This window comes from Paramisgurnus dabryanus, chromosome 14 (genome assembly GCF_030506205.2).
Source record: "Paramisgurnus dabryanus chromosome 14, PD_genome_1.1, whole genome shotgun sequence".
NCBI lineage: Eukaryota > Metazoa > Chordata > Actinopteri > Cypriniformes > Cobitidae > Paramisgurnus > Paramisgurnus dabryanus.
The window spans coordinates 15,523,166-15,542,200 of NC_133350.1; the positions used below are offsets into that span (position 1 = coordinate 15,523,166).

Here is a 19,035-nt window from a genome sequence, read left to right on the forward strand (position 1 = left end):
CTCAGGTAGTCCTCATAGTTTAATCCATACAAAACTCAATTCAACACTTAACACTTGGTTAAAAAGCTTTCAGGTGACACTAAACATTTCAGCCAGTACGATCCATCTCAAGATAACACACTTGAATGTCTAAAGGAGTGAGTGAGTGATCCCCAGGCACCATACTGTTTGCATATGATAATTGTGAACAGGTGAGCAGTTGGTGAACCAAGAATGAAAAGAAAATCGACACCTAGTGCCTGAACTTAAGACAAACACCACGATTTCCCTTAAAACAGTCAAAGTAGTGAATGTGTGTTAATAAAGCAATTTTATTTAGCATAACTTCCCAACATGTTGCTGTGTAAAGTAAACATCACTCAATCATCAATATTCATTAAACAAAACAAAAAACAAAGGGAGGAAAATATAATATAGTTACAATATTATTTTCTATTTAAATCAATTGAAGACTAGTATTGTTTAAACAAGATAAGGCTTTACTTGGCAAGTTTAAGTGTATATGTGCACTCATTTTAATAGCTCTATAGCGAAGAAGGGCAGATTTCCTCTACTGTGCAAATTAAGGTGCAAACATTAACAGCAAGATTTCTGTCATTACAGATACATCTGTAAAACACTAAATGGCACATGGGGTATTGTCAAAACATTTCTAGATTCACTACAACCAACATCTGGTCCCAACATCTATATATAATGCCTATATAACTGATGCACTGTATTTCATACACTATTTCACTATCCTAGTTGTTGGCATTACTACTAATTTAGTAGTACACATATATGCATATTAAATTATTTTTATATCTCAATAAAAAATAACAACAGCAATTAAAGCAAAAATTTGCTTTTCTTTGGTTAGTTTCTAGCTAGTAATTATGATTTTCAATTTAGGATGTTAATCTATGGCAGATTACGTTATACACACTTCAACCCTAATCTAAGCATATAGACCAGAAAGTGCGGAGTATATACCAGCATTTCAGATTCAGATATTGCATATAATATTGCATATAAAAAAGCTGTGCAAGTGCCACAATTTGATTTCATTCAAATATTGTCATGATTTACGGAAATTAAGGCATCTGTATCATAAACAAATTATAAAAAACACATATCACCGTACAGAAAAATAAATCTATAAAACAGAAATTGGAAGAGAATAACTCAGTCGTGGAATAGAGAACCAGTATCCGTGTTGAAAGATTAAAGGAATATATGAATTAGAAGGGTATATAGAGAAAAATTGATTGCATAATATAAAAAAGTATTGAAGTGGCGTATGAATGGTCTGCATAATGGCTCGTAACGTCCCCATGGTTCTTCCTGTAGGAACTGTGGCTCCCTCTAGTGGTGGTCCGCAGTCATTCTAACTAACTTCTAAAGCTAACTGGATCACATTGACACATCTACTATTGCTAACCTGGGTCTACTTGGTCAGTGCTGGAGGGTTGACAGGACCCAAGTTTCTCATTTTAAAGTATGACACAAGCTGATTTGGCACCTCAGCCAAAACACTCTGAGCCAGAGCTTCTTTAGGCGCCTGCAGGGAGATAAAGAAATAATATTTGCTTTTATTAACTGATGATTTGAAATAAAAGTGAGCAAAGAAAATGTTGGATCTCTGTGTGTGTTTATTTACAAGTAATTCCTAACTGTTAAAAAAAACCTAGACCAATATGGTATTATTTCAAGTCAAGGACTCCAAATTCAATATTTAAAATGCATGATACAAGTTATAAAAATATTATTAAGCTTCTTATTTACTGAAGGTACTAAAGTGGCTCTTACATTGGCAAACTGTTTGAACGGAACAAACTGCACAATATCCCTGGCCACCGGCTCTCCAGACAAAGATTTGAGAACTCCATTGTCCCCATCCAAAACTTCCATGGCCTTAAAGTCTGCCTCTCCAACCCCCACGATAATGATGGACATGGGCAGTTTGGAGGCGTTCACAATAGCTTGCTTGGTCTGGTCAAGATCAGTGATTTCTCCATCGGTGATAATCAACAGCACAAAGTATTGCTAACAGAAAGAAAACATGTTAAGTATAGATACCAATATATAGCTGTACACACATTAAACCACTTCCTGGGTTCGATGAGACACTAAATAATGGCCAATACTCACAGCTGCATTTGGCTGCTGGGCGGCTCCAGCTGCAATACGGCCCACGTGATTGATAATTGGCGAGAAGTTGGTAGGACCGTAGAGACGGACCTGAGGCAAAACTGCACGGTATGCATCCACAACGCCTTGAATTCCTGCACAGCATGTGTGATACAAACACCAGTATTTAAGTATGTACAAGGCATGATGTTTTCATGACTTTATTGTTACATAAATGAACAATTGTAATTTTTTGGCCTTGCCTCACCTTGGCAATATGGGCTACTAGGGTTGAAGTTCAGTGGAAACTCATGGGACACCTAGAAAATTAAAAATATTGATTACTCCAAAATTTATTTACTTATGTATTGTGACACATTATGGAGCAAATTGTGATATTTAAATAAAGACTGGGAATTGATTTTATGGGAATGAAAGTTTGCCAAAACAATGCCTAAGAAGCTACCTGTGTCTACTAGTTAGCATAGTGTGCACAGCCTGCTATATAACCAGAAAAGGAAAGTTATTTTGATTTTTGCTTTTTTAAATCAATAAAAAAAAAAACAATTAAGACCAGCAACTTGCATTATAAATAAATTCATAGTTAATATTAACAACATCTAACCTTGAAGTCTGGAGGTACTTGAGCACCAAATCCAAAGGCTGGGAAAAGTTTATCACTGTGAGAAAAGAAACAAATACACTACTGATGAAAAAAGACGGTCATCTACTTGCAGAAACGGATAAATTACATTATAAAATGCATGGAAAATTATTAGTTTCATAACTAAACATTTCTAATGCCAAGACAAACCCTAAAACAAAACCAATCTCATTACTCAGTGGTGACTCCACCTATACCCCCCCCCCCCCCCAAAGAAAAACCCTCCTTACGTGTCATAGTCTTGGACCACCATACCAACGGACCAGATGGCTGACAGATACTGGTTCACACCATTAGGACTGAGATAGTGCAGAGAGTCAGGAGAGCGGGGGTCTCCATTAGACCCAGTGAAGTCAATGCCCACCTAAAAACAAACCAATATTCTCTGTTATATTAGAGCTACACACTTCAAATAAGTGGTGAAAATAAAGTTTTCATTATTTTTTATATGTCTATGTGGTGTTTTTAATATGCTTTAAGACAAACCATGAGCAAATTCATCATTCAACACCATTACTGATTTTTTTACCCATAAAACTGAAAATGCAGCTACCTACTGAATTTAATTATATATCTATGATTCGAGGTGGTGCAAAATAGTGGGGCGGAGACTAATTTGAATATTCATAGATCCACATTATCTAAAATGAGTCAAGTGTGTAGTTATGCAAAAAAAAATCACAACTTGCTATCAGAAGAAAATATTACAGCATGACGAAATCTTACCGTGAAGTTAATTTGGCAACCTCCCATTACATAATCCAGAAATGAATACTGTGCCTCCAGCTGCAAAAGAATATTGGGGTTGTAAAAGTGATAAAACAGACTTTATAATATATATATATATATATATATATATATATATATATATATATATATATATATATATATATATATATATATATATATATATATATATATATATATATATATATATATATACTATGGTTAATAAGTGAATAAGTGAAATGTTAAAATAAATAAGTAAGTAAAACATCATAAGCATAAGCAGTTCAAACCTTGCAATATTTAATCCTGACGACTCCAGAGTTTTTATAATTCTTTTTTTTCTTCTGCTTATCTGGATGAATGCAGTCGAATTCAACCTACATCAAAACAAACCTTTCAGCTTTTTGGTATAGAACTCATACAAGCATTGCATTATGGCAAGACAATTAACATTTGTGAAGAGGAAAAAAAAGATATTTTCCTAAACAGAAAAACAAACAAGGGGGAGAAAGAGTGTGGATGGGAGTCTCACCGGAGAGCCATGAACTGCTTTCTGCAGATCTGACACATTAGTTTGAAACACACCAATGAGATCATGAGAGCCATCGCTATCATAATCATAACAATCAACCTACAAGAAAGCGCCAAACAGAGAAAGAACAGACAGACTTTAGGGAAGATTTGCACACAGGGATCCTGCTCACCGCATTGTCTTTAGCCTCCAATAGCTTAGCGGTGGTGCAGGTGAACTCTCCTATCATGTCTGAGCTTGTGTCTTCATCCTTATCGTAACAAGTAACCTAGCAACGAGACAAAGCCTTAGACTAGCACAAATCCGACAACTTATACATTTAAAGTGGATCAAAAGCTTTCATAAAAGTTCCAATACCCATTCTTGTCTTAGAACAACTTTGATGAACTTTTTTGATCCACTTCAAATGTTGACTAATGTAGTTTATTAACTATACGAGTACTTGCATTAGGGCTGGGCGGTACATGGAGTTTTGATAACATTTAATATAACATCATGTAACATTATGATCCAAGCCACAGAAGCTCTGCCAGAAATGTACGCTGGGGTCAGACATAAGCTTTCCAACCAGCTTGCATACTATAAAGCTGTATATTTTAATCAGGGAGGAAAACACTACATTTGAATTATATTTTCATCATACGCTGTTTTATTAAAGGGGTCATATGAGATTTTTTTTAAAATGTAAAATAAATCTTTGGTGTCCCCAGAGTGTTCATGTGAATTTTTAACTCAAAATACTCCACAGATAGCATGTTAAAATTGCAAATTTGTAAGTCTGAGCAAAAGTGAGCCGTTTTAGGTGTGTTGTTTAAAATGCAAATGAGTGGATGAAATGCAAACACTAATCGCAATGATGGTGGTTTGTTGTAATTGAAACTCAATTGTGCTGTCAATTCCTTCTTTTCTCTCTGCACTTAATGGCAGTGCTGTGATTGGATAGTGCAGATAAAGGGGGCGGCATTATTGTAATTCGCCTTGTTACCTACCTCACAAAACAGGTGAAATCTGAACGACCCAATTTTTCACATGCTTGCAGAAAATGGCTTACCCAAACAAAGCTACTGAGTTGATATTTATCACATTTTCTAGATTGATAAAAGCACTGGGGACCCAATTATAGCATTTAAACATGAAAAAAGTCTGTTTTTCACGCTATGGCCCCTTTAAAGGTCATTGAGGCATTCAGTTGCATGTACACATATATTCCACTTGGTAATTTTGGGATGAATGGCAATTTTTTACAAAGATATGAATTTTGGTCAGTATCGCCCAGCCCTACCTTGCATTTTCAAATCGCTTATAAGGTATAATAAGGTTTGACTTCTAGTTTTGTACTTTAGCAGTTCTATCAAAATACTATTATACTTAAAAAAAAATTATTCATTGTGTTTGACTGAGCTCTACTCTAAAATGCAACCTACGACTTTTAATATCCTGAACTGCTCAGATTGCACCATTTCCTTGTTAAAAATTCCTGAATGTGATATTTATATACTGAAAAGACACTATTTAGTATTACCTTAATGGGTTTGTTTATGTCACCATTGCAGAATGTATGCAGGGAGACTGTAAACTTTTTCCAAGATGGATTCAGATTATTCTTGATGACCTGACAGTAACAGAACAAGGTCAACACAAACAAATGCAACATCGAGATCATATAACCAGTGTTGGTGGTAACGCATTACAAGTAACGTGCATTACTTAATAATATTACTTTTCTGAAGTAACGCATTACTTTTTAAATGTACACATTAATATTTGAGTTACTTTTTCAAAAAAGTAATGCAAGTTACTTTTTTAGTTTAATTAATTTGATAAAAAAAATTATGTACTGAATTAAACTAAACAGTATCACATTATGCACTCTATGTGTACACGCATGTGTGGGAAAAGTTATAGTCAGAAACTGAGATTGCAGGCCAGAGCTTGACATTTTTGTCATAAAAAACACCTGCAAGGCATGAAAGAGATCGAGCCTCAGCCAAGAAAAAGTAACTAAAAAATAACGTAAGCATTATTACCATTTTGGGAGTAACGTTATAATGTATTGCATTACTTTTAAAAGTAACTTTCGCCAACACTGCATATAACGGTTTCACATGCACAACCAAAAACGAATCTCATTGAAGAAAAAAAGGGGTAAGCACCTCTGTCCTGTAAACTAGCTGCCATTTCCCATCTTCTCCTTGCTTAAAAAATTCCAGGAAAGGATCAGATTTCCCAAACAGATCCTGATAATGAAAATAAATGATTAGATCTTCCAGTCTTCAGTATGATAAAAAAAGTAAATGTTAGTATCATAACTGGTCTTTAATCTGAATAATGGCAATTATTTCAGCAAACTTTACAAATGTATATTTGGGCTTATGCAGTGATCATTTACCTTCTTATCAAGGTTTTTGGCTTCAATCTCCAGCACAATAGCTCTGTTGTCTCTCACTTCATCAGCTGTGATCTAAACATATAAAAAGATAACATTGCTAAATGTATAAAGACTTATGATTGGCTGAGCTGAGAGGAAATAAACGCTCGCCACTCTAACCACACCACTCACTCAGAGAGGAAAATATATCTTTGGTAAAGGATGGCTTTACAACACTGACAATTATATTTCCCTTCAAAATGAGGGACTCGTGTGGGCAAAAACATTTATACAAAAATTCAATTTGTTTGAGGAATCACCTGCAGATAAAAAATATGAAATGTGCAAATGAATCAAATTAGCATAGCGCACTTAATGAGTCTTGTAGCTATGTAACATTTGTTTCACCAATGTTGTTATGAATAAATATTAAGAAAAGTGTCAAAACACACCGTTATTGCACCTTTTCCAGCTGGTTTGTTGGCTTTGAGCTGAAGGGGTCGAGTCAACTTCCTGCTTGACACAATCTGTTGCAAAACAAAAAAATTTAGTTCAGTAGTTTGTTAACATTGAAACAAACTAGAAAGTTGCTTTTAGTTTAACTAACTAGCATCGTCTTTATGGATCAAGGACATAGAAACAACATGAGAAATTCACAGATAAGCGTTTTAAACAACGTACCTGACCAAGGGTACATTCAAAGCCTCCCAGAAAGTCATCATCTTTGAGATCAACAGACTTGTTGTCGATGTCATAAACGCCAAACTTTAGTTTTTGCACCTTCTCAAAGTAATAGTCGATGAGAAATTTTTTTGAGAACTCGGGGTCCTGGCAATTTTTGATTCTCTCTGTACGGTCCACCTGTGGTTATTGAACAATTCAGAAATGAGTCAATGTGGAAACAATGACACACACATACATATAGCACATTTATTTGATACACAATTTGTTATAAATAGACATATGATATTCATTTATATTTTATATACATTTTCTATTTAGGAATTTTTCTCGTGCATTTTTCTTTGAACCTACAAACAATGTATTGCATTTTTGTGTATTTACCTCTGTCCATTGGTCTTCCCCAACACTTTGCAGCAGAACACAGAGGGGATCAGATTTGGATCCAACATCTTTATCCAGCAGATTACTGCAAGAGATGGAGAGCTCGATTTTTGACACACACTGAACGGCCATCTGTAAAAAAACAAATAAAAATTTTGCGTAAACGTTTTGCCTCAAACAGAAATACTTTGAAGACTCATTACAAAGCGACCAGATGTAAGGAAGTGAAAGTTTTCTCACAATAAATATAAACTCAAAGAACACGAGAACGAATGTTGAACATTGTAAAACTATATGAATTGTGTATTTCCTATCAAATATGCTACGAAAAGCAAACATTTAGGTTCATAATGTGACTTTGCCTCCACGTTAGCACTTCATAAGAACAAGGGTCACGCCTTAAGATTATAAAGCGCCATATACTGACATTTTGCTTAAAATAGCGGCGCACGGTAAATCTAAAACAGACACGCCGTTACAACACGAACTGAACATGAGCTAATAAAACGATACAAAAATGATAACAGCAGCACATTACCCTCAAAAACTTTGACCACTGTAGCAATTTGCACTCTGTGAATCTCTGTTCGGAAACGACTACCCTTTCGTGTCGACTCCACCCTGACAGGCTCGTCATATAAAACGTGTATTTTACTTTATGCAGCGCTGCGCAAACCAATCGCCCTATGACATCATAGTAGCGCGATAGCGATTCCAAATATGTGTTTTCGAATTGCTCTCGAGTTACTGTGATGTCATGATATGCGCAGCGCCTCAAAGTCAAACGCACGTCAAATGAACAAGGCAACGCCATTGACGCAGTCACTTTACGTGCAACGCTATTGGTCAAAGCACCAGCTGTACTGCGCAACCATTGGTCAAGCGCTTGGCAATCACAGTACAAGCCCCGCAGGGCAGAACACAGCGTATGCAACCAACCCAACCCATTCAGTAAGATTCAATTCCACACACATGGCGGCAGATACACATGCACATAAGACATCGCAGTCCATCCCATAAGACATTTAATACATAAAGAAACCTAAAAAACAGTTTTGCTTTGTAAACCGACCGTCAATGCGAAATCAAAGGCCAGCAGACCTGCACAGTAAACTTATGAAACGAAAGTCATTTGTAGCCGGGAGGGCATTTTGAAGCGTGCAATGATACAGGTGTAACTTACGTGTTTACAAAATGTATATCATACAAAAATACCCGTTTAATAATAGCTTTTTAATGGCTGCATGAGCTGATAAACTAGTTTCATTGTAGTCATACATAATTCATATTCAGACGCCCAATAGTACAAACAACTAGGAGCTTTATGTATGTGAGGTAACGTAAATCTTTGTTCTCTAGCTCTACAGCACACTGACTAGTCCTGACTGGTTAAACCATAACCTGACGTATGCAAGTGTCAATCATTCAACTGAAACCACAGCGCCGTTTGAATCATCACCGCTATGTCTCCATGGCAATACAGGTTTCATAACAAAGTCATTAGTATCCGGATAATAAACGAGTGTGCGTTTCTATATGACTATTGTACCTTGTTTAACGGGCTCTGCCGTCGTTTTAGAGTAAAAGCTGCTTTTCAAAATTATACGGAATAACTATTGAAAATATACATCCTTCTGTATGTATTTAAAAGTACATTGCTTTGCCAGATCCAACACTTTCACGTCAGCGTTAATGATTCAGTCACACACAGGCTTAATCCCAGACCAAAATGTATGTTTGAGCGGTCTTAACTGAAAACAACTTGCACTGACATACCTTAAAACATATCAAAACAATTTTTTTCCTAAAGATGCACACCAGTAATCTTCAGTTTCTAAGGCACATTTATATAAAAAAAAACTACTTATGTCTTATTTAACTAAGGCTTAAATCTAAGCCCTGCCTGTAAACCCAGGCCTGTTACTGGGATTAAAATGCAAATATATTGTATCATACCAGCATAAAACTGCACAACGTTTAAGATTTAAAAATCTATATAATAGTCTTGAATAATATAAAGAATTCACTTATTGTTTATGACAATTATTATCCTATCCTATCCTATTACTTACTCATCAAACACAGATGATCAAAATCGCCAAAATATATATTTTTCACACAACACTTAAAAAAGTGGTACAACTAATAAATTTGGTATAAACTTCTAAGCTCTGAGTAGAACTTACCTGAACAACATCAGGAATCAAGTCTCAGCATCAAAAAAGGCACAATTAATATATAAAAGCTAGTCAACAAAGCTTGAGAACATAGAAGGCACCCCTCTTGTGTTTTCAGAGTTCAAAACACTTCACAAAAAGTACAAAAGCTTAACCCAAACAGAAACATCACAAACTTGTGCGCATCAAAACAGGCCCAGTGCAAGAAAAAATCCAAAGCTTTGAAAAAGAGCATTTTAAGGCAATCCCAAATGACTCACTTTGATAAAAATACATAGAGGAAGTGCAAATAGCTTTGAAAAACAATGAGGTGAAAACCTAAACTGAAATGATACGCATGTACTATTTGATCAAACTTTTATACGACATACCACTGCATAGCGTCCATAGCCAAAACACATCTTGTTAATGTAGTCTTCATGAGAATTGCTTCAATAATAAAATAAAATCAGGACCAAGTAATAACACAAGCCAATTCAAAATATGTGCCTTTTTAAATGTCTCATGTGCATACAGACACCAGTGGTACAACTGGAGCATTTAATCTATTATAGATCTATAAAACTTATGATTTTGAATAATGTTTTATAAATAACAAGATTTATGCTGTGCAGAGTAACTTAAATCCATAATTAAATGTAATTTAAGCCTCTCCACTTCAAAGACCATAACTATATCAACATTGACAGACATATTTATCTGTGAAAGCAGTACAGCATGAAACATTATTTAAGAGATAGTTCACCCAAAAATGAAAATTCTTTCATCATTTGCACCCTTAAGTTGATCAAAACCTGTATATAAAATAATTTTTTGTTCTGCTGAACACAAAGGAAGATATTTTGAGCAATGTTTGTAACCAAACCAATTTTAGGCACCATTGACTTAGTACTTTTCTTTTCTACCATGGAAGCCAATGGTGCTTATGTTTTCTGCTTGATTACAAAAATCTTCCTTTCTGTTTAGAAAAACACAGAAACTGATACAGGTTTACAACAAACTGATGGTGTTTAAATAATGACAGAATTTTCATATTTGGGAGAACTTTCCCTTTAATTGCTTTAATCTCATCTCAAAAATAGACAATGCAATCTAAGAAAGCCTTAGGACAAACGTTTTTACATTTTAAATCAAGTCGTGTCATCCTAATGCAACAGGCAAACAATTAGAGCTATATTGAGTCACATCAGCACTTTTTTGTTGAGGATCTCTGTAATAAAAAATTCTAATGGAAACATTTGAAACATGCAGTTCAAGATGGGAAACAACAAAGTCGCAGCAAAACATTTTTATTGTTCATATGTGAACAAAGAAAAAACGTGGACAGGAGAGAACACAATATCTTGAAGTGTCATCGTTTCAGGAATGGCATTTTATTGACAAAATAGTTCAGCTGGAAAGTATTTACAAGGAAACAAGCGCTGGAAAGTCAAAATAAACTAATAACAACTCATCCGATTCGGCAACACTAAAAAAACCAAGCATCCAAAAAAAAGGAAGAAAACGTATTAAACACCACAGCACACATTGTGAAGAGAGCAAAGCAAAGACAGTAAAATGCGTTCATATACATAACATTACAATGCCGCGTTTGCTTGATGAACCCGCTTAGTATTTACAGTAAAGAATTGGTTTGGCATCTCAGCGGTGTGACAGCAACAGATATTCAGAAAACACTAACATTTGCATTTTATTGACAGAGAATAAAACTTTAAGCAGAGAGCAAACATTTTAAATGAAGTGTGGATATGCACAAAATGCTTGGCAGCACTTGGTTTGTACATCAGAAGAAAATGCATGGATGCAGCACGATGAAACATTGTATAGAGTAAAATGTTCAAACATGAGCAGATACACAAAAGAAATTCTCAGAGTTAAGCATACTTGCCAACTTATATGCACCAGCATAGCTTATAGCCTCTACTACTACTACTACTACTACAAAGACGCCACATTTCAGGTTAGCAGATGTGTAATAAGTTAACTCATGATTTGCTTGAAGTCTTTATCACAAAGCTGTTATAGGCATTTAAAAGAAACATTGGACTCAGTTGTATCATGCATCATGTAACGTCCACAATCTTGTACATATCCAGGAAAAAAATCTAATACTGGTCAGTTTCTTTTTTTGTGCATAAAAACAACTCGAGCAGATATTTAGAAAACTGCATCAAAGGATGTTTTTCACCCCAAAGTAATCTTGACTTTCCTCGCCCCAATGGGCCTATCATTTAGGTCCATAACAGCAGCCGTTGCTTCATCGTGGGAGTCAAAAGCAACCATTGCTTCCCCAGTGGGCAAACCTTTCTCATTAAATTGTAAACAGACAGAACCAGGCAGCACTTGATAGCCATAAAAGAAATCTATAATCTCATCAACTGTGACAGTGAAGGGCATGTTTTGAATTTTGACAATAGTAGGCCGTGAATTACCTGGACCACCGCTGGATGGTCCTCTAAGGTTTTCGGAGGCTGGCCTTTGACCTTGGTTCCCGCCACGATTTTGGCCTGCAGATTTACGCGAAGATCCGTTATCAAAAGGCGGCATACCCCTTAAGGCCTCTGGTGCACCAACAAAGCCAGTTGGCACACCATTGCCACCAGGTCTGAAACCAGGGTGCTCTAAAACAGGACTTGGTAAGGGAACAGTAAGCGAGACGTCGCCCAAGGCTGCACCAAGTGGCGGCAAAGGTGGTGGACCTGCTAGTCCGTTACCTGGGGCTGCGAAAGGGTTTACGAATGGGGGACCGTTGGCAAACGTTCCGACAGCATTTCTGAGAAAGCCGAACTCGTCGGCTGTCATACCTGGAAAAGCATGTGGGGGTTGTAGAACTTGGGGCGGGGCCTGTAGGTGTGCATGAGCGTGGGAATTGCCTTGGGATTTCTGTCCTCTTTTAGACTGTGAAGGAGGATTTCTCTCAACCTCTTTCATCTGGTCACAAGTTATTAAATGCACAAAAGCATCTCTGCCATTTAATTTCTGCCTATGCAGTCTCTCAGCTTTAAGTGCATCATCTTCAGACTTAAACTGCACAATAGCCTGACCAAGACCATTACCATTAGCGTCAACTAGCACCTTAAGACTTTCTTCAAACAGCTGAATACCATCAAGAAACAGACGGACATCTTTTTTTGTCACGTTATATGGGATGTTTGTTATGTGAGCGCAAATCTTAGAATTTTTTCCTCCTTCCGAGCCTTTGTGATCGCCCTGCAATCGTTTACGAATGCCATCTATCTTTTCATACATGTTTTTCTTTGTAATGGGGTGCACCTGTATAAATCGACTACCCATGTACTGCATGTGGCATCCGAGGGCAACTTTGTAGTCATTTTCATTTCTGAACTCCAGAAATCCCTCACCAGTTGCCCTGCCATTGGGTCCATATGCAATGTAAATGCTGTCTTCAACTATCTCAAGATTTTTGAAAAACTCAAAGATCTGCTTGTTCTCTGCCTCATACGGGAGTCCTTTCAAATACACACAGTACTCGGAGTTATGGGGGGAACGAGACCTAGCTCGTTCCCGGCCGGAGGGCGAAGACGAGTTGGTACTTCCGCGACGATGTCTATTAAATTCTGCGTCACTAGCTGCTTTGGCATTTACCATGTTTGCGCTTTCTCTCCAGTGTCTCTCTGTAGCCGGAGAAATTTGAACAAATCTTTGCCCTATCATTCCTGAATGCCTTTTCAAAGCCTCATAAGAATCTTGAGGCGAGTAGAATTTTACCAATGCCCTGCCATTGTTTCTTCCCAAGTTGTCTTTAAGCAAACGAACTGATTCGAGACCAAGTCCCTGAAAAAAATCTCTAACTTCACCTTCATTGACTGAAAAAGGAAGCCCATGTAGATAAACATACAACTCATCTGGGTTTGTTGGTGCTGATTTAAAATTATGTTGAAGGTTGAGGGGGTTTAGCGGGTTCAGGGGATTTAGGAACATCGAATTTGGATTTCCGAGAGACAATGGACCAGAAGCTAAACTACCAACTCCAACTGGAGGAGGGACACCTGGGTTAAATGGAGGAAGGGCAGACAGATGTGGCATGTGTGAAATGGGAGGGACCGGAGGCACTGACGTTAGGGGATTAACAGCTGGCATTGGAGGCAGTGTGGATACTGGCGGTGGTACTGGCATGGGGGGCATCGGAGGCAAAGTTGGCATGGTGGGCAGAGGAGGTATAGGGGGAGGTACAGAGTTCATGGATGACATAGCAGTTGTCATAGTGGACCCCAAGCTAAGATTTGGGCTACTGAAATTATTAAAGTTTGGGGGCATGCTTCCCATGGTAGTGGTTGAAAATGTAGGGACAGTTTTGTTGCTGGCAGACTCGTGTGCCGAGACTGCTGTAGTGGATGTAGTTGCAGTTGTATTGCTAAAGCTTTGTGCAGTGGTTGACAAGTTGCCTCTTCCACTTCCACCTGTGCTGACCGGTGGACCTGGCCTACTGCCATTTCCTGTGGCAACCTCTGCACTTCCAGATTCAAAACGCCTACGACTCAGCTCAATCATGTTTTGCATTTCGGTTTTGCTACTCAGTAACAGAGACACCTTGGAGCCCTTGATTGCCCCCCCTGTGCGCATCATCCCAAGCCTTGCATCTTCATCTGTGGCGAACACGATAAAAGCCTCACCATGTTCGCCCCCTACAATATGCACACCACCATCTGGGATGGTCAATCCAGAGAAGAAATGTCGTATGTCCATGGTCCCAGCCACAATGGGGAGACCCTGCAAACGGATGACCACAGCCATGCTGAGGTGCAACAAACACACACCTGTAGATGAAAGAAGGCAACGACTGTCAGGATAAAAAAAGTTAACAGAAAACACAACCAGCAAACAAATCACAAGACGACGATTAAGAGCAGGAACAAAAATAATTTTACCAGCGATTTTTTGAGAAACCATATTAACAACAGCAGAACAGGTAGTAGACAGCAAAGCCATAATGAAAAGTTTCAGCTCATTATGTTGTTGTGCGGTTTTGAAGTTACCAAAAGCAAACTAACCATACACGTAACAACATAGCAATAATTCAATTTTAACTTATATGATGATTTTCATTGCTTTTTTATAAGCTCACCCAAACAGTAAACACTTTGTACACAATTTGTTACAAAAAAATGCCAATTGTCAGACAACTGAAGATCTTGATATAAAATGACACCAACACTGACAGAAGACGGAATTTAATAAAACTGGGTGATTTACTGACCACAAAGTTCCCACAAATTTTGACTCAGAAATTACCATGACCTTCAAGTTTCCTTTATTATAAAGATTGCAATAAGAACGTTTCAGCCAATTAAATATTTTAGAGTATAGCATATCTAGAACCACTTATATCAACCACAAAAATTATCTTTAATTTGATGTTATTCATTTCCATGACTTTTCAGACCTGGAAATTTTACAACTCCATGATATTTCCAGTTTTTTCGTGACTGTGAGAACCTTCTGACAAGTGAAATTCAATTTCTTCATCGTTGAACCCTAACTAAGCTTTTAATGCTTTTTATTAGGGCTGCAAGATATATTAAAATATCACAAATATGCATGCATATTGAAGTGGTTTGCCATAACAGAATTGATAATAATGCTTTTAAAAAGTTATGCATAGAAAAAGCTTTAGAACATTGCAGATAGCAGAGAAACTGCCGAAACAGAGCGCGCGATTATTTATTTTCCAAGGAAAATGTAAAACGTACATGTTTGTTATATCATTTACAGTAGGGATGCATAAGGATTAATCGCGATTAATCTATAGCAGAATAAAATATATGTGTGTGAACTGTGTATAATAACTTTGTATAAATAAATGCACACACATACATGTATATATTTAAGAAATGTTTACATGTGTAAACATTTGTATATTTATGTATAATTTATATTGTTTGTATGTATGTGTATGTATGTATATGTGTGTATAAATTCTTAATATATAAATATATATTTTTCTTATAATTATACATGCATGTGGGCATATTTATATATACATAATTATTATGCACAGTTCACACACATATATGGTAAACAAAAACTTTTATTCTGCTATAGATTAATCTCGATTAATGGTTAGGCATCCCTAATTTACAGCTTTAAAAATATTTTATTATAAATAAAATTTTTTTACAACATTAAAGTATTAGCTTGCTAATTAAAGTGTTGTGATATCACATTTTCTTCAATATCATGCAGCCCTAATTTTTTATAATTTATTCTCTTTTTTCATTGCATGCAGCTATCAACAACCTAAAAAAATCATTTAAAAATCACTGTGCATTCCAAATACAAACCAAATACGGTCATCTTATATAAAAACAATGAATATAAGTCAACAATTTTTACAAGATGAATGCATGCTATTTTATTAAAATATATAGCAAAACCAAAATAACAATCTTCTGGATACTTTATTAAATTTTAAATCTTTAGATTCTATCTAAATCTCCAAGTTAAGACCCCTCCAAAGCTTACCTGTATTAAAAGTGCTGCTTCGTTACAAGTTGCACAGGATACCCAAGCCAATCCTGACGGCAATCATTTAAAATCAATTCTCGACTGTAATAAAAAGAATAAATGGAGGCAAAAATACGTAAACAGCATTAAAACAGGCCAGTGACATCCATCCAAGTAAACCATTCAGTGCCAGCAAAATTGAAGCCCATTTAGTTACGATTTACGTTTAGATACGAGAAAAGCAAAACTAAGTAAACTGAAGCATCGTTTGTGCACATCAGACATTTGGCCAGCTGCTTCGCAAAACCATTCATTAAAATAGGGTGTTAAAATGCATGCATCTCATGTATTTCATGTTTAACCCCAGCAAACAAAAATATTAATATAAAACAGCAATTTTCCAATACAAATCAGAAAATACAGAAAAAAACAGATTTGGTCATTTACAGAGTGAGTTGTGAAATGTAATAATGTGAATAATTAGTGAACAACATGTTAGCAACAAAGCATCTACCTTCAATTCCAACCTAAAGCCCAATTTATACTTCTGCGTCAATTTGTACGTCTTAGCCTACCCATTGACGTGAAGCCTACACCGTAGCCTGACACACACCTATCCAAAAATGTAACAACGCGTCTGTTCTACGCAGACTGCAAGCACTGTGATTGGTCTGCTAGAACACCTCACAGCATGTAAAAAAAATAAAACCAGCGTCCCAGTTCCTCATGCGCATTTCCGCTTGGGACAGTAAAAACAAAAATGGACCAAGTTATATGTAACAACTCAAGCTGCAATAAAGCACTGTCTATTTACCTCCATCACCGCTGATGATTCTCCAACAATGTACTCTTTTTCTACTTTTGCCTTCATACTGTAACATGTCCATGTACATTGCCTACTAGGGATCTGAATGTGTAATTGCAAATCGACAAAGAAGCATCAATGAAAGCTGACACAAAACCTACGTCATAGGTCCTATGCAGAAGTATAATTTGCATTTAACTGAAATATTTTCAATTGCCAGAGATTAAACCTGCAAAAAATAGACAGATAAGCCTATGTATCCCATTTCTGGATACAAACCAACACACACTTCCCAGTTCATACAACCAATGGAAATCTTGTAAAACATTTCTGCAGTCTTGTTTAGGACACACACACACACAGACACAAGAAAATTATTGTGCTATGCAAATGGTATTTAAATCTGAACAAAACATACGGATCAATCACCTCAACAAAACCAGCCTATATTTGTAAAAAATGCATCTTTTTTGACCCAGTTAAATGGTAGACCTACATTTCATCCAACTACTACATTTATGTCCATGATTATGCTTGAGGTTAAATGTCTTGGGAAGCAAGAACAAGCCACAGTGACAAACACTACACCAACCTAAAAAACTAACTGGTTATGCGTTTTTAAAACTACTTCAACTAAAAGATTCCTATATTAGCAGGAATGTTTGAACTAATTTAACAAGACATCAAACAATTCAGTTGAGGCTTTCAAGAACTCACCATAAACACACACACAATGAAAACTTTATGTGGACGCTAAATATTCACAAAATATATAAATTGATAAAATTGAATATATTAAAAAATGTATCCAGAGCACATTGCTATATTTGTGGGTAAGATAGAGCCTGCTCGCGCTTGCAGCTTAGTTCTGCATGAACAACTTGAAATAAATAAGCCAGTTATAGCAGTAAAAACAAATAGGTATGATCATAAGTTCAAGAAAAAGCTTTGAAACACAACACTGCTTGATTTTGTCAACGAAAATGTCTGTTTAATTAGAGTTTAATAATAACAATCACGGCATGGCGTCACTAGCCATTCAATCCAGCGAGATGACAAAATGGCGTGCAAGCGTCGGCTGTATTTAACTTAACAGCGAAAAAGGGCAGATGAACAAACACCGTTGCTATTTTATTGGTTTAACATACCAACATAACACGTCTCAAACATGAAAAAATAACATTGCTTTGTAGTATAGAAAACCTTAACTGTGCATTAACCATATAAACTAACTCCCTTGCTTGAAGCTCACAAACACAATGCCCTAACCCGTCAAACTCCCCAAATTGTTGCATTTTACAGATGTCGACATGTTGTTTTACTATAATAAATACCATGTGTGAATTGATGTACTCTGTATATTCTTACCGAAATTATTTGTCTTAATAGATCTTTTAATTACAAAAGACGTGGCTGTTCAGTTGCCGTCTTCCACCTCTTGTTCTTCAGTGTCTGCTCATACTGAAGCAGTTTGGTCGATTCTGAAAAAAGGGCTGTTATGCAAAGCGCTGCGCATGCGCCACAGTAAACAAACCACAAAATAGTAGGCGGTTTGTATGGTGAGAGCGTTGCAATCCACAAGGTCTCTATGTAGTGTTCTTTTAATGTCTTAATCCCCCAACATTGGATATATCAGTATAAATCCATTTACCTGATAAAAATGGTTTATTGTGAATATTCTGCGACTTAAAACGCATATAATGTTTTTGTTCACCGTATTTTGTGATTAATAAGATGCACTGACGTATTTTAAGATGGCCGTACACCCCCCAAAGTCCACTTAAAAGGGCACTATCTGAGGATTGGAACCCATCTAATATATTAAAACGGCTATGGAGACAGCAGCCTGCTGTTAGGCTGCAGCCTCCGGATGTAACATTTCCAGGCTGGATTCGTCATAAAGACTGTCATATTTCAGTATATTAACAATTATAAAGTTGACTATTATTTTTAGTTAATCGTTAACTGTTTTCATATGCTTATACCTTGCCAATGTAATGTCAGTTAACTTAAATAAACCAGGCTTAATGACGTATGTAGCCTGCACATGCTACCTCCGCAGGCTGCAGCCTTCGAATTGAGAAGCGGACGATATATGAGATTTTAGATACATGTAAT

The 19,035-nt window shown here is 36.5% G+C and overlaps 1 protein-coding gene across 5 annotated transcripts; it reads right to left on the reverse strand.

The window, feature by feature from the left end:
• Position 1: 1 nt before the first annotated feature.
• cpne1 (copine I) lies at positions 2-18,423 on the reverse strand. 5 transcript variants are annotated; one of them, XM_065241219.2, is made up of 17 exons: positions 18,286-18,423; positions 16,131-16,214; positions 7,471-7,602; positions 7,087-7,266; positions 6,858-6,932; positions 6,427-6,498; positions 6,191-6,274; positions 5,560-5,649; positions 4,038-4,136; positions 3,796-3,882; positions 3,503-3,562; positions 3,007-3,140; positions 2,738-2,792; positions 2,381-2,432; positions 2,134-2,267; positions 1,792-2,028; positions 2-1,543 (listed from the first exon to the last, which is right to left on the reverse strand). In XM_065241219.2, the coding sequence occupies exons 3-17, from the start codon at positions 7,600-7,602 to the stop codon at positions 1,430-1,432; spliced, it is 1,605 nt and encodes a 534-aa protein (XP_065097291.1). In that variant the 5' UTR covers positions 16,131-16,214; positions 18,286-18,423; the 3' UTR covers positions 2-1,429. The 5 variants fall into 5 exon arrangements, 4 of the variants coding, with proteins under 4 accessions (XP_065097291.1, XP_065097290.1, XP_065097287.1 ...); XM_065241218.2 differs by lacking the exon at positions 16,131-16,214; XM_065241215.2 differs by lacking the exons at positions 16,131-16,214; positions 18,286-18,423 and adding an exon at positions 8,009-8,146.
• Positions 18,424-19,035: the final 612 nt, after the last annotated feature.

Bases quoted from the DNA above. Each gene is read 5' to 3' on its own strand.
- cpne1 (XM_065241215.2), bottom strand. From the start codon at position 8,107: ATGACGAGCCTGTCAGGGTGGAGTCGACACGAAAGGGTAGTCGTTTCC. The intron at 5,650-6,190 runs GTGCTTACCCCT...TGTTACTGTCAG, and splicing joins AGCTAGTTTACAGGACAGAG to GTCATCAAGAATAATCTGAA. The intron at 3,883-4,037 runs GTGAGACTCCCA...GTTTTGATGTAG, and splicing joins AAGCAGTTCATGGCTCTCCG to GTTGAATTCGACTGCATTCA.